This window comes from Dermochelys coriacea, chromosome 2 (assembly GCF_009764565.3).
Source record: "Dermochelys coriacea isolate rDerCor1 chromosome 2, rDerCor1.pri.v4, whole genome shotgun sequence".
NCBI lineage: Eukaryota > Metazoa > Chordata > Testudines > Dermochelyidae > Dermochelys > Dermochelys coriacea.
The window spans coordinates 10,345,305-10,361,482 of NC_050069.1; the positions used below are offsets into that span (position 1 = coordinate 10,345,305).

Consider the following 16,178-nt stretch of genomic DNA (forward strand, 5'->3'; position numbering starts at 1 on the left):
TCTCAGGACTTAGGCCTGTGTGATGTGGTCAGTGCAGATGCAGAGGAAGGTCCCCTGCCAGTGCACCACCTCCTCAGACGAAGCTGTGTCAGCATCGAGCAGCTCGCTGCCACAGGACGACTTTAGAGCTCACCAGGAGCTATTGAAAAGGGTGATTTTGAATCTTAGAGTCCTCACACAGCTTGATCAACATCTTGGCTGCGGTGGCCCCAGCAAAGGTGGCCCTACCCCTCAATGAGGCTGTTATGTGTCCAGTCAGGTCCCTATGGCAGACCCCATCTTCTCTGCCCCCCACTTCAAAAAGAACAGAGAAGAAATACTTTGTTCCTGCCAAGGGATATGAATACCTATATTCCTACCCCCTTCCTGGATCCCTTATGGTCATAACGGCCAACGAAAGAGACAGGCAAGGGCTGCAAGGCATGATCCCCAAGACAAAGGACTCAAAGAAGCTGGATCTGTTAGGTAGAAAGAGTTATTCTACTGGTGGGTTACAGTTCCACATCTCCAACCACGAGGCTTTATTTGGGAGGTATGACTATAATGTTTGGGATTCCATGGCAAAGTTTAAAGACTCGGTGCTCCAGGAATCCAGGCAAGAGTTCTCGGCTCTAATAAAGAAAGGAAAGACCATAGCCAGGCAGCCCTAGACACAGCTGACACGGTAGCCAGAACAATGGCATCAGCTGTGGTCATGGGAAGGTCTCCTGGCTGCCACCAGAGGTTCAGCAGTCCGTCCATTCAGGATCTTCTGTTTCAGGGAACCTCCCTCTTCTCTGAACAGACGGATACAAAACTCCATGGCCTGAAAGATTCCAGGGCTACTCTCAGATCCCTGGGCCTCTACTCCCTGGCACTTTCGAGGAAGCATTTCAGACCTCAGCAACCTGTCGGTCTCTCTGCTCCACCATCTCACCCCCTGTTTAAAAAACAAAGTAGGGGTTATAAGCATAGGCAACTGCCCCCTTCCACCTCAGCCTTGCTACCAGGCATGCACAAATGTCCTGGAGGCCCAAAGCAGAATTTTTGAAGGGGTTCCCGAGGGCATTATATCCACCAGATCCTGCTCCCCCCCTTGTTTTCAGTTTTAATTCAGCCCAGCACTGTCCCTCATCAAATCTGACTGTTGGGTGCTGAGCATGTTGGAGGAAGGTTACATCCTTCAGTTTTCTTCCACCTCTCCCTCCCACCCATCCCCATCTCTCTTCAGGGATCCTTTCTTCTGAGCAACTTCTAGTCCAGGAGGTGCAAACCCTCCTGATGGAAGGGGCTGTAGAGGAGTTGCCTTGGAACTTAAAGGAGAAAGCATTTTACTCCTGCTATTTCCTAATCCTGAAGGCCAAACGGGGTGTTTGACTTATCCTAGACCTGCGTCACCTCATCGGTTATCTCAATAAGCTGACGTTCCGTATGTTCTCCCTGGCTTCCATTATTCCCTCCCTGGATACAGGAGACTGGCTTGCTGCCCTTGACTTAAAAGATGCCTATATCCACATCTCCATCTTCCAGGGCCAAAGAAAATTCCTCAGATTTATCGTAAACCAGACCCACTACCAATTCACTGTCCTCCCCTTTTGGCCTGTTGGCAACCCCCCGGGTTTTCAGTAAATGGATGGTAGTGGTGGCAGCTTTCCTAAAAAGGCAAGGAGGCATTCAAGTCTACCTTTATCTCGACTATTGGCTGATCAAGGGCCAGTGCAAGCCCAGATCAAAGCTAGCATCAGTCTGGTCCAAACTACCTTCCATACCCTGGGCCTATTGATAAATGAGCAAAATTCAATTCTCATCTCCATCCAGAGGACAGAATCTATCAGTGCAGTGCTCAATTCTTCCGGGTCCAGAGCCTTCCTCTCAGAAGCTTGCTTCCAGAAAATGTTGGCTCTAATATCCAAGGTGCAGGCTTACCCCGTAACAACAGTTCATTTTTCCCTCAGACTTTTAGGTCACATGGCCATGTGCAGCTAGTGGTTCAGCACGCAAGACTGTGCCTCAGACCCCTTCAAGCTCACAAACTGGGTAGAATTAGTGGGGGAAGCAAAAGTGGATGGGAATCTGGGAGGCAGTGACCATGAGTTGGTTGAGTTCAGGATCCTGACGCAGGGAAGAAAGGTAAGCAGCAGGATACGGACCCTGGACTTCAGGAAAGCAGACTTTGACTCCCTCAGGGAACAGATGGCCAGGATCCCCTGGGGGACTAACATGAAAGGGAAGGGAGTCCAGGAGAGCTGGCTGTATTTCAAGGAATCCCTGTTGAGGTTACAGGGACAAACCATCCCGATGAGTCGAAAGAATAGTAAATATGGCAGGCGACCAGCTTGGCTTAATGGTGAAATCCTAGCGGATCTTAAACATAAAAAAGAAGCTTACAAGAAGTGGAAGGTTGGACATATGACCAGGGAAGAGTATAAAAATATTGCTCGGGCATGTAGGAAAGATATCAGGAGGGCCAAATCGCACCTGGAGCTGCAGCTAGCAAGAGATGTCAAGAGTAACAAGAAGGGTTTCTTCAGGTATGTTGGCAACAAGAAGAAAGCCAAGGAAAGTGTGGGCCCCTTACTGAATGAGGGAGGCAAGCTAGTGACAGAGGATGTGGAAAAAGCTAATGTACTCAATGCTTTTTTTGCCTCTGTTTTCACTAACAAGGTCAGCTCCCAGACTGCTGTGCTGGGCATCACAAAATGGGGAAGAGATGGCCAGCCCTCTGTAGAGATAGAGGTGGTTAGGGACTATTTAGAAAAGCTGGACGTGCACAAGTCCATGGGGCCGGACGAATTGCATCCGAGAGTGCTGAGGGAATTGGCGGCTGTGATTGCAGAGCCCTTGGCCATTATCTTTGAAAACTCGTGGCGAACGGGGGAAGTCCCGGATGACTGGAAAAAGGCTAATGTAGTGCCCATCTTTAAAAAAGGGAAGAAGGAGGATCCTGGGAACTACAGGCCGGTCAGCCTCACCTCAGTCCCTGGAAAAATCATGGAGCAGGTCCTCAAAGAATCAATCCTGAAGCACTTAGAGGAGAGGAAAGTGATCAGGAACAGTCAGCATGGATTCACCAAGGGAAGGTCATGCCTGACTAATCTAATCGCCTTTTATGATGAGATTACTGGTTCTGTGGATGAAGGGAAAGCAGTGGATGTATTGTTTCTTGACTTTAGCAAAGCTTTTGACACGGTCTCCCACAGCATTCTTGTCAGCAAGTTAAGGAAGTATGGGCTGGATGAATGCACTATAAGGTGGGTAGAAAGCTGGCTAGATTGTCGGGCTCAACGGGTAGTGATCAATGGCTCCATGTCTAGTTGGCAGCCGGTGTCAAGTGGAGTGCCCCAGGGGTCGGTCCTGGGGCCCGTTTTGTTCAATATCTTCATAAATGATCTGGAGGATGGTGTGGATTGCACTCTCAGCAAATTTGCGGATGATACTAAACTGGGAGGAGTGGTAGATACGCTGGAGGGGAGGGATAGGATACAAAAGGACCTAGACAAATTGGAAGATTGGGCCAAAAGAAATCTAATGAGGTTCAATAAGGATAAGTGCAGGGTCCTGCACTTAGGATGGAAGAATCCAATGCACCGCTACAGACTAGGGACCGAATGGCTCGGCAGCAGTTCTGCGGAAAAGGACCTAGGGGTGACAGTGGACGAGAAGCTGGATATGAGTCAGCAGTGTGCCCTTGTTGCCAAGAAGGCCAATGGCATTTTGGGATGTATAAGTAGGGGCATAGCGAGCAGATCGAGGGACGTGATCGTTCCCCTCTATTCGACACTGGTGAGGCCTCATCTGGAGTACTGTGTCCAGTTTTGGGCCCCACACTACAAGAAGGATGTGGATAAATTGGAAAGAGTACAGCGAAGGGCAACAAAAATGATTAGGGGTCTAGAGCACATGACTTATGAGGAGAGGCTGAGGGAGCTGGGATTGTTTAGTCTGCAGAAGAGAAGAATGAGGGGGGATTTGATAGCTGCTTTCAACTACCTGAAAGGGGGTTTCAAAGAGGATGGCTCTAGACTGTTCTCAATGGTAGCAGATGACAGAACGAGGAGTAATGGCCTCAAGTTGCAATGGGGGAGGTTTAGATTGGATATTAGGAAAAACTTTTTCACTAAGAGGGTGGTGAAACACTGGAATGCGTTACCTAGGGAGGTGGTAGAATCTCCTTCCTTAGAGGTTTTTAAGGTCAGGCTTGACAAAGCCCTGGCTAGGATGATTTAACTGGGACTTGGTCCTGCTTTGAGCAGGGGGTTGGACTAGATGACCTTCTGGGGTCCCTTCCAACCCTGATATTCTATGATTCTATGATTCTAAGCTTGGCTGGCCTCAGTATGCTCACCAAGCTGTTACCGCTTAAACTCAGTGCTCACTGTTCTTGTCCTGGTCCTCATCTCCCTGATTTATGCGTGCGATCCCTTTCTCATCCCTCAACCATCAGCATCCCTAATTTTGGATGCATCCGATCTAAGTTGGGAGGGGGCTCATCTCAAGCACATCAGGACTGAGTGCCTGTGGTCCCAGGAAGAGCTCTCTTTGCACATAAACATCAGCAACCTCATAGCAATCTGCTTAGCGTGCCAGGTGTTCATACCCCAGATCACAGGCAAAGTTGTACAAGGGCACATGGACAACATGGTAGCCATGGTTTAATCTACAGACAAGGAGGAGCGCGCTTATCTACCCTGTGTCAAGAGGCCATTCACCTGTGGGACTTCTGGCTGAAACTCCGTTCACCTCAAAGCTTCCCACCTTCTGGGAGCCTGGAACACTGGCAGGTCTTTCTTGTCTCACCACAAGTGGTCCCTTCACCTAGAGGTAACCAGATCCATCCCACAGAGGTCGAAGTTTTCCCATATAGACTTGTTTGCAATCAAGCAGAACAGGAAATGTCAGCAGTTCTGTTCGCAGTGCGGGAACAGCCCAGGCTCTCTCTCAAATGTCTTCCTACTCCCATGGACAAAGCTCCTGTTCTATGTATTTCCCTACATTTCTCTGGTACACAAGGTCCTTCTGAAAGTTAAGTGAGACAAAGTAAAGGTCTTATAGCCCTTGCAAAACCAGTACTGGTTTGGCACACTACTGGATCTGTCAGTAGCAACGCCACTGTTGCTCCTGCCTCTCCTGGACCTGATCTCGCAAGATGACAGCCATTTGCTCCACCCAAACCTCAAGGCCCTCCAGCTGACCATGTAGAAGCTCCATGGTTTAATCTAGTGGAGTTGGCTTGTTCAGAACAATACTGCCACATCTTGCTAGGTAACAGAAAACCATTTAATAGAGCGACTTACCTAGCCAAGTAGAAGCGTTTCTCGGTGTGGTCTTCCCAACGAGGTTTCTCACCAACTCAGTCACCTCTCCAGTCTGTGTTGGAATACCTGCTTTATCTGAAACAACAGGGCCTAGCCACTTGGTTGAGCAAAGTGCATCTAGCAGCAATCTCAGCCTTCCACCCTCTAGTGGATGATAGGTTGATTTTCTCACATGAAATGTCCGTTTGCTTCCTTCTGGATCTAAAGAGGCTTTACTCTCAAATTTGCGAACCTGTCCCTCCATGGGACCTAAACCTAGTCCTGTCGAGACTCATGGGTTCTCCTTTTGAGCCGCTGGCATCATGCCCTATGTCGTATCTCTCCTGGATGGTTGCCTTCCTGGTAGCAATTGCCTCAGCCAGGAGGGTCTCAGAAATCAGGGCCTTCACGTCAGAACCCCTGTATACGGTATTCTTTAAGGACAAGGTTCAACTCCACCCCCAACTAGTGTTCCTCCCAAAGGTGATCTTGCAGTTTTATAGTAATCAGGCTATCTTCCTGCCCATTTTCTTTCCAAAACTGAACAAGAAAACAGAGGAGCAGCGTCTCCACACACTGGATGTTAAATGCGACCTGACTTTCTACATTGAAAAAAACAAGCTGTTCCATAAATCCACACAGCTCTTTTTGGCAGTAGCAGATAGGATGAAAGCCCTACCAGTTTTAGCTCAGAGAATTTCATCCTGAATCACTTCTTGAATTCGTATGTGCTATGAGCAATCGGGCACCCTACCTCCTGCCATCTTGACAACCCATTCAATGAGAGTTCAGGCTTCATCAGCGCCATTTCTGTCCCAGGTCCCTATTCAGAACATTGGCAAGGCAGCGACCTGGTCATCAGTACATAGTGTGACAAAGTTCCTCCTCTACCTTGGTGGGTCTTGCGCTTATTGGTAGATTTGCTCACCTTTGAGCTTCACGGCAGGCCTCAGCTTGGCCATTTTTCTGAATTCACAGTCCAGGTCAACGACTCCTGTGTCTGACCAGGAGTTGGGAGGTTTGGGGGGAACCCAGGCCCGCCCTCTACTCCGGGTTCCAGCCCAGGGCCCTGTGGAATGCAGCTGTTTAGAACTGCCTCCTGGAACAGCTGTGCGACAGCTACAACTCCCTGGGCTACTTCCCCGTGGCATCCTCTCAACACCTTCTTTTTTTCTCACCATAGGACCTTCCTCCTTGTGTCTGATAATGCTTGTACTTCTCCATCCTCCAACAGTCCATGTTCTCACTCTCAGCTCCTAGTGCCTCTTGCTCCCAGCTCCTCACATGCACACCACAAACTGAAGTGAGCTCCTTTTTAAACCCAGGTGCCCTGATTAGCCTGCCTTAATTGATTCTAACAGCTTCTTGATTGGCTGCAGGTGTTGGAATCAGCCTGTCTGTCTTAATTGTCTCCAGAAAGTTCCTGATTGTTCTGGAACCTTCCCTGTTACCTTACCCAGGGAAAAGGGACCTACTTAACCTGGGGCTAATATATCTGCCTTCTGTTACTCTCCTGTAGCCATCTGGCCCAACCCGGTCACAATACTTTATCCTCCCACTGTGCCATCACCCAGCAGGCAAGAGATGATGCCAAGTTTGGTAGAGCAGTGTTACAATCCACATATCCATGAACTCCGAGCCCACCTCCTCAGGTACTGCTTGTGAGTCACCTAACTTGGAATGGACGTGAGCAAGCACTCAAAGAAGAAAAAGCGGTTATTATTTTTCCTGTAACTGTTGTTGCTTAAGATGTGTTGCTCGTGTCTGTTCCACAACCCACCCTGCTATTCCTCTGTTGGAGTTAGCTGGCGAGCAGGAACTGAGAGGGGCCAGCTGGGGCCCGTATACCGGCACATGAGCACGTGGCCCCAGATGGAGCTAGAGCTGGCTCAGCGGTCTCCACTGAGGGTAAAATCTCTGGTGTGTCTGTGTACACACCACATGCACATCTAATGTGGAATGGATATGAGAAACATATCTTGAACAACAGTAGTTACGGAAAGGTTAGTAATTGTTTTATTCTCAAACTGTGCTTCATGGACCATCCCTTCCAGGTGGACTATGGAACTGTTTTTATCACAGTAGTGAACTTTTCAAGTCGCTTTTCAAGCAGAGTTGTTTTTTTGCTACTTGGGCATTTTTAGTACATTAAGACTTTTTTGACTGGCTGAACAGTGAGCGGTAGCTCACGAAAGCTTATGCTCAAAAAAATTTGTTAGTCTCTAAGGTACCACAAGTATCTTTTTCTTTTTTGAACATAAACAAACACCCCTCTGCACCGCTATCATTGTCAGGTGTGTTCAATGTAAATTCGCTGTTGATCAGATTTTCAGATGAAACCAAAGCTGGAGGGAGGTAGACCAAAGAGGCAGACAGAGTCAAACTTCAGAGTGACCGGCAATGAAGGGAGACTTGGTCCTAATAAATATACATTCCTACACCCAGGAGAAAGAATTAAGCTGCACAGACGCAAAATTGCAAGATAGAAAGAAGCATCTTCACCTACTGCATTAAAAAAAACTTTAAGAAGCATATCCCCCTTCATACTGTCCTAATATTACTTTTCTCTTTTTTGTATCAACTTTTTTATTGAAGTGTTCAGGAAAAAAATAGAAATACAAAACTAACGGAAGAAAAAGATACATTTTCTACAACTAATAAGCACCATGGTAGCAAACCCAGAGAGCTTGCTGCAGTTGGTATTGGATGGGTTAATCCTAATGAAGTTTACACTGAAAAGAAAATGCAGTGTTTATATCCAAATCATTCCCACTGGTAGGAGAGTGGGATTATGGTAAATATAAAGCTGTTACCATAACCATATAAACTAGGGGTGTCAATTAATCACAGTTAACTCACACGATTAACTCAAAAAAATTAATTGCGATTAAAAATTAATCACAATTCATCAGTTTTAATCACACTGTTAAACAATAGAATACCAGTTGAAATTTATTAAATATTTTTGCATGTTTTTCTACATTTTCAAATATATTGATCTAAATTACAACACAATACAAAGTATATACTGCTCACTTTATATTATTATTTTTATTACAAATATTTGCACTGTAAAAATGATAAATAAAAGAAATAGTATATTTCAATTCACCTAATACAAGTACCATAATGCAATCTCTTTATCGTGAAAGTGCAACTTAAAAATGTAGATTTTTTTTTTGCTACATAACTGCACTCAAAACAAAACAATGTAAAACTTTAGAGCCTATAAGTCCACTCAGTCCTACTTCTAATTCAGCCAATCGCTAAGACAAACACGTTTGTTTACATTTACGGGAGATAATGCTGCCAGCTTCTTAGTTACAGTGTCACCTGTAAGTGAGAACAGGCATTGCAGTGACACTTTTGTAGCCGGCATTGCAAGGTATTTTTGTGTCAGATATGCTAAACATTTGTATGCCCCTTCATGCTTCGGCCACCATTCCAGAGGATATGCTTCCATGCTGGTGATGCTAGTTACAAAAATAATGCGTTAATTAAATTTTGAGTGAACTCCTTGTGGGAGAATAGTATGTCTCCTGCTCTGTTTTACCCGAATTCTGCCATGTATTTCATATTATAGCAGTCTCGTATGATGACCCAGAACATGTTGTTTGTTTTAAGAACACTTCCACTGCAGATTTGACAAAACTCAAAGAAGGTACCCATGTAAGATTTCTAAAAATAGCTATAGCACTCAACCCAAGGTTTAAGAAAATGAATTGCCTTCCAAAATCTGAGAGGGTCGAGGTGTGGAACATGCTTTTAGAAGTCTTAAAAGAGCAACACTCTGATATGGAAACTACAGAACCCGAACCACCAAAAAAGAAAATCAACCTTCTGTTGGTGGCATCTGACTCAGATGATGAAAATGAACATGCGTTGGTCTGTACTGCTTTGGATCATTATCAAACAGAACCCGTCATCAGCATGGATGCATGTCCTCTGGAATGGTGGTTGAAGCCTAAAGGAACATATGAATCTTTAGTGCATCTGGTACATATTGATCTTGCGACACCCGCTATAACAGTGCTATGCAAGCGCCTGTTCTCACTTTCAGTTGACATTGTAAACAAGAAGCAGGCAGCATTAGCTCCTGCAAATGTAAACAACTTGTTTGTCTGAGTGATTGGCTGAACAAAAAGGAGGACTATGTGGACTTATAGGCTCTCAAGATTTACATTGTTTTATTTTTGAATGCAATTATTTTTTCATACATTATTCTACATTGGTAAGTTCACCTTCCATGATAAAGAGATTGCACTGCAGTACTTGTATGAGGTAAATTGAAAAATACTATTTCTTTTGTTTTTTACAGCACAAGTATTTGTAATCAAAAATAAATAAGAGCATAAGAATGGCCATACTGGGTCAGACCAAAGGTCCATCAAGCCCAGTATCCTGTCCTCTGACAGTGGCCAGTGGCAGGCTCCCCAGAGGGAATGAACAGACAGGTTATCATCAAGTGATCCATGCCCTGTCACCCAATCACAGCTTCTGGCAAACAGAGGTTAGGGACACCCTTCCTGCCCATCCTGGCTAATAGCCATTGATGGACCTATCTTCCATGAATCTAACTAGCTCCCTTTTGAATCCCGTTATAGTATTGACCTTCACAACAACCTCTGGCAAGGAGTTCAAGAGATTGACAGTGCGTTGCTTGAAAAAAATACTTATTTGTGTTTGTTTTAAACCTGCTACCCATTAATTTCATTTGGTGGCCCCTTGTTCTTGAATTATGAGAAGGAGTAAATAACACTTCCTTATTTACTTTCTCTGTACCACTCATGATTTTATAGACCTCAATCATATCCCCCGTTAGTCGCCTCTTTTCCAAGCTGAAAAATCCCAGTTTTATTAATCTCTCCTCATATGGAAGCCGTTCTGTACCCCCTAATCATTTTTTCTGCCTTTTCTGTACTTTTTCCAATTCCAATACATCTTTTTTTGAGATGGGGCAACCACATCTGCACGCAGTATTCAAGATGTGAGTGTACCGTGGATTTATATCGAGGCAATATATTTTCTGTCTTATTATCTATCCCTTCCTTAATGATTCCTAACATTCTGTTCACTTTTTTGACTGCCGCTGCACATTGAGTGGATGATTTCAGAGAACTATTCACAATGACTCCAAGATCTTTCTTGAGTAATAGCAGCTAATTTAGACCCCATCATTGTATATGTATGGTTAGGATTATGTTTTCCAATGGGCATTACTTTGCATTTATCAGCATTAAATTTCATCTGCCATTTTGTTGCCCAGTCACCCAGTTTTGTGAGATCCTTTTGTAGCTAAGACTGTAGCTTCAGAGTCTGGGACTTAACTATCTTGAGTAGTTTTGTATCATCTAAAAATTTTGCCACCTCACTGTTGACCCCTTTTTCCAGATCATTAAATATATAGTGAGCACTGTACACTTTGTATTCTGTGTTGTAATTGAAATCAATATATTTGAAAATGTAGAAAACATCAAAAAATATTAAAACAAATGGTATTCTATTGTTTAACCGTGCGATTAATCATGCTATTAGTCATGATTAATTTTTTTAATTGCACGATTAATCGCAATTAATTTTTTTATTCACTTGACAGCCCTAATATAAACCAGTAACAGCTATTAACTGTCCCTAACTGCCAATGAGAGTAAGGCTGTGAAGTTTTAGTCTGGCATTGTGGATTGATCTCTCTCCTTCACAGCCATGAAATGCAGCCGTCTGGAGTTTGCATGTGGTATTTTATGTTATGGCTGTGGGTACATTTGAATTTATAATGCTTATTTGTTCTCACTTATAAAAGTGTTGCATATTGCCGTCGCAGACCGCTGCTGGAACTCTGTATACTTCTATGTTAAATTCTACTAAATTAAGAAAATTTGATTTACAATCTAATTTTAAAAATAGGATATGTTGTATTGGCAAATGTGACAGAGTTGATATTTGTTAAATTCTGCGTGGTGATTTGTGTGGCATTTGCTGCAAACTCAGATCTGTAACCAAAAGCTGTTATGTGATTCAGTTTAGAAACAAATTATTATAGCAGAATGTGGGAACCATGTGCTGTAATAGTGTTAAGATGGTGGCAACACTGCATTAATTTAGAGAACTTAATTTTTGCAGAATTCTTCTGCTTGCTAAAATGTTTAATGTTAATTATTAAGGTATTCCTTGTCAAAATGTCTTTGCATATTATTTAGACTGTCATTGTGTGTCAGGTTTATCTAATTCTACATAGAATGATAAAACTGCACATAATTTACATTTGAGATGAAATACATCAAAGTACTTAATGTTTATGAAATTTTATAATCTTTTCCAGCTTAGTGTCATTGCACAGACTCCAGGGTTCACTGCTGTGAATGAGTATTCTGCTACTTTCAATTTATAATGTTTTTAAATGCCTTTTATGAAATTATTGTATAACATCCTGAGTGCCCAGAGAAAGTGCTTCAAAAGATCATTTTTTATTTTTATTCCATAAGTAAGATTTACAATTCCATGTATGTCCGTGTATTTCCCTCTTAGCCCATTGGAAGGCAGCTGGTTGTATATACTTCACAGGTTGACTAACAGCAATTTTCTGATGTAGGCTGGAGATCTGTGCAATCTCCCTCAGACAACAAATGAAACTTGCATGCAAATTAGCTGCAGAGTAAGGTGGTGATTCAGTTACCTCTGATATCTCAGAGGTCTAGGAGTCTTGTTATGGCATAGATACATGCTTTACTGTAGCCATATACCACACAGGTGTAATTTGTAAAATCAAAATGGCTTAGAATTTAAAAATGGGATTGTAAGAGACCAGCAGTCCCACTGATGATTGAACCTGGTGCTATTCTAACAAAAAAGCTTTCATCCGTGTTTGTAACTGCTTCCTTTGCTTCACTCTGACTCAACAGACATTCTAGGCTTCAGGATGACACACACCGTGATAATCCTGGTATCTTAATATATAGATTGGGGTGGCCAACAGTTAAAGTACAGTTCTCTGAGCCCCCACCATTCTCCACCTATCAGACTGTTCGGGGGAGCTCGGGGCTTCTGCCCCGCCCTGTGGGAGGCACCTGCCAGGACTGAGGACTTCAGCAGAAGCAGGGCGGAAGTCGCGTGCCCCAAGGCGCAGGAGCCCCAAGCCCATCCTGACCTTGCAGGTCAGAAGCCCCGAGCCTCCCCACCTCTCTGCAGGGCAGAAGCCCCGAGCCCCGGCAGGTGGCCCCAGCTCTCGAAAATCTGACGATTGTCATATGCAGCTCAGAGGTTCAGTAAGTTTGGCCATACCTGATGTAGATGTTTGAGGCACATTACTATCTTCTCCTCCCGTTCAGAATATGTCAGTATGGAAGGCTTTCCTTAATGTTCATTGAAGAGGTAATGGTCCCTTCTATGAAGAGTTCACAAACTCACTCAAATTTAATTTTTTTTTTTTTTAGTATAGTTTGTATTACCCCTTGAGAAGATTAGGGCAGAAATCCTTTTTCAATACAGATTTTTTTTTTTCCAGTTTTGAACCTTGTTTTCTTATGTTCGTGCAGATTGTGGCATTTGACACAGCCTGGTAGATGCTGCTCAGATGCACCAGCATGATGGTATCTTCGTGCTCTGACACACCTCTGGAAATTGTCCAGCTCTTCCCTTTCAGTCTTACCTGCTCTAGAAATTGGCTGCTAGGGAGAAAATAGGGGCAGCCAACTACTCCATAAGAGCAACAGAATTCAAAGTTGAGGGTATATTTATAAGCCAGGCTAAGCACTATTTTGAATACTATATAGTCATCCAAATTAGACATTGAGACAAACTAAAATTCCAGATCAACACTCAGAAGTTGGGATATTCTGAACCTGGATCCTAACTTTTTAGATTGGGTCCATGCGACAAATCTCCGACCTTGTCTCAGTGGGTCCCGCACTTCCAGGCAGATTATGCTAGCCTCAGAGGCTCACTGTGACCTTCCATGTAGCCCTTCTCTCTCTAGAGGCAAGGATCACAGCCTACTGAGCTATTTTCATCATAAGCCAGCAAGGGAGGTGGGAAGAAGCAACCTTCCCCCGCACAGTCTCTGTTGTGTTACGGTCTCTGTGATTAACTGGGAAAAGTGTGATGGGGGGGAGCCTGGGCCCGCAATCTATTCCGGGCTCCAGCTCAGGAACCCTAATAGTAGCAGCTATTGGTAGCTGACTTTTTGAAACAGGACAAGTACAATTCCCGGGGCCACTTCCCCACAGCATCCTCCACTTCCTCAACATCTACTTCACCCTTACTTCAGGGCCTTCTTCCTTGTGCCTGATAGGATTTGTCCTGCCCAGTTTCTCCAGCAGTGCAGCTTCCTCCTATAGCTCCTGACATGTGCCTCTAACTGACTAACTGAGAGGCTTTTAACTAGTTCCAGCAAGCCCTTGATTGGCTTCAGGTGTCCCAATCAACCTCGCTGTCTCCACTGCTTTCTAGAAGGCTCTTAATTGGCCTCAGGTGTCTTGATTAACCTGGAGCAACTGCCATTTGGTTACCATGTTAACAGGGATTTGTACCTGTTTCTCACTGCTTTCCCATAGTCATCTGGTCTTGCCCTGTCACAGTCCACCATTTATGTTTGGGTTTTTTTAATCCTTTCTGTCTGTACTTCTAGGGTGTGCGTGTGTGTCTGAAATATGGAGTGTATGGGTGTGATGGTAACATTTTGTTAGCATTAGTGTGGGATGGTCACATTGCTCAGAGATGTAGACTAGTTAAGAAAAAAAACTAGTGCCTGTATGATGCCTAGGGGATTGGGACATTAAAATAAATTCTATGAAAATAATTAGAGGGCAGAGGATAGGTGAGGTGGTCAAGGGTGCATGATAAATATATCACATGGTTTTGCAATTGCACCTGTGTACCAACACTGACACTTAGAAATGTAGCTATGTATGGTGGAAGGAAGTAGTTGAGATTGAGGAGGGCAACTTGTCATTTGAGTGTTGAATGATTCAGTGCATATTTCATTGCTTTTTTACAATTTGTGTTGGTGGCATATGTAGTCTTACAATCTTAAATCAAAGTCAAAAAGGTTTTTGGGGATATAGATAACATGTCAGGTTTACACTGGGTACATCTTGTTTCAACCAAGAAGATATTTTAATCCTAAAGTTTTAAGTTTAATAAAAAAAAATATAGTAGAAATCCATGCAAGGACTTAATTATAATGCTAGAAGTAACATAGCAATAAAAAATTATTTGGATGCCCATAAGAGGCAGTCTGGTAACAGACTTAGTGGTCCTTGGAACTCCTCATTTATGGTAAATTCTGCAAGTCAGAGGACTGTTGCAGGTGCAAAAGTATGATTGGGTGTTCCAGTTTTCATGCCAGTTCTTTCTCACTATACTGTGCAGTGAGTGTGTTTTTTAGTGTTTCTTGAAACAATAAAATATGTACTGCAAGCAATTCATTCGCAGCACTTTTCTGTGATGCATGCAGACACGGTTAAACACAATACGCTCTCCATCCCCGGGACCTATTATAAAGATGGTATCTTTCTATATTTAAAAATAGAATATTTTACAGTACAGCAATTGCTATGGAGTGGCTAATGTTAACGTTTTAATGACACTGAATTTGCATTCTAATATTGAACTTTACTGAGGATTATATTTGCATGCAGTGTTGTTGTAGCCATATGATGATGTGAACTGAAGAAGAGTTATGTAAAATCTTGAATGCTTGTCTTTCTCACCAGCAGAAATTGGTCCAATAAAAGATATTAATTACCTCAACCTCCTTGTCTCTCTAGTATATTTGCATGTATTTCTAAAGACCCCCATCACCATGGTATCTCATAAGATTTCTTATCAACAGTATATGTGTGTTTGTTTATTTCAGGAAAGACGTTGGCTTAAAAAGATTTTTTCCGAAGAGTTTGTTGGATTCTGTAAAGGTAATTATACTTCTCCTTGATCATGTGTCTCAAATCCATGAATAGCATATTTTTCAAATATTGGAGAAAATGAAAATGGCTTTGGATTCCATTAGTCTGCTTCAGAGACCTGACAATTGGGTGATGATTTTGCTTTTATAGTAATAACTGGGCTGCTATGGAAACATTTTTCTCTTGATGAGAAAAGTATTAATCACTGGTGTTCTCACACATTGGTAGCATGTAATGCCAAGGCGACCTTATTTCCCTACGCTGAATATGGGACACCTGGTAAACTTACTCGTATTCAAATGAGTTCAATGGCAATCAATCAGAACAATGCAGTACAAACTTCAAATTAACATCAAGTTGGCCGAGCCCCTGTTAAAAAGAAATACTGCTAGTTGGATTCTTTTTATTTACCCTCTTATTTTTAAGGCTTTAGGGTTCACAGGGGGTGGGTGACAAACATACCCCTACCTCCCTTCCTTTCACCCCCACTCCCATACACCTCTCTCACATGGCAGGGTGGGAAGGAGGAGCATGACCGACCGACATGTCCCTCCCTTCTCAGGGCTCTCCATCCTCCATGCTTGGCTGGCTTCCCAGGATGAACTCACCTCCCCTGGTACCTGGCACCACATCTTCCTGAGGCAACTCGTGGGGGGGCACACAGGTCACATCTCCCCCCACATCTCCCCCCAGATTTCTGCCAGGGTTCATGCCAGAATGTGGCCAGCAGCATCACTTTGGCACTGTGCGGGTGGGAAGGGATGGGAGCTGCTTCAAGCCACAGGGGAGGAAAAGGTGGGGAAGAGATGACCTGGCCCGTGTCTTTGCACAGCTCCTCTCTTCTCTCTCTCCCCACCTCCTACTTGTCCTTTCCTGGCCACACAGTGCCGAAAGGCAGCTAACTCCTCCAGGCTGTTGCAGGCCACCAACGTAACCCAGCCGCCTCCGGCTACAGCATGGGCAGGAAGGAGTTGAGCCCTAAGGATGCATTATGCACCAAAGCCCA

The 16,178-nt window shown here is 43.9% G+C and overlaps 1 protein-coding gene across 11 annotated transcripts in view; it reads left to right on the top strand.

Moving 5' to 3' along the window:
• The window catches only part of PTK2 (protein tyrosine kinase 2), a 391,237-nt gene that overhangs the window by 218,346 nt on the left and 156,713 nt on the right, over positions 1 to 16,178 (top strand). For all 11 annotated transcript variants that reach the window (XM_043507295.1, XM_043507291.1, XM_043507296.1 and 8 more), the window contains one exon: positions 15,127 to 15,181. In XM_043507295.1, coding sequence (XP_043363230.1) covers positions 15,127 to 15,181 — 55 coding nt within the window. The remainder of the gene's footprint in view (positions 1 to 15,126; positions 15,182 to 16,178) is intronic.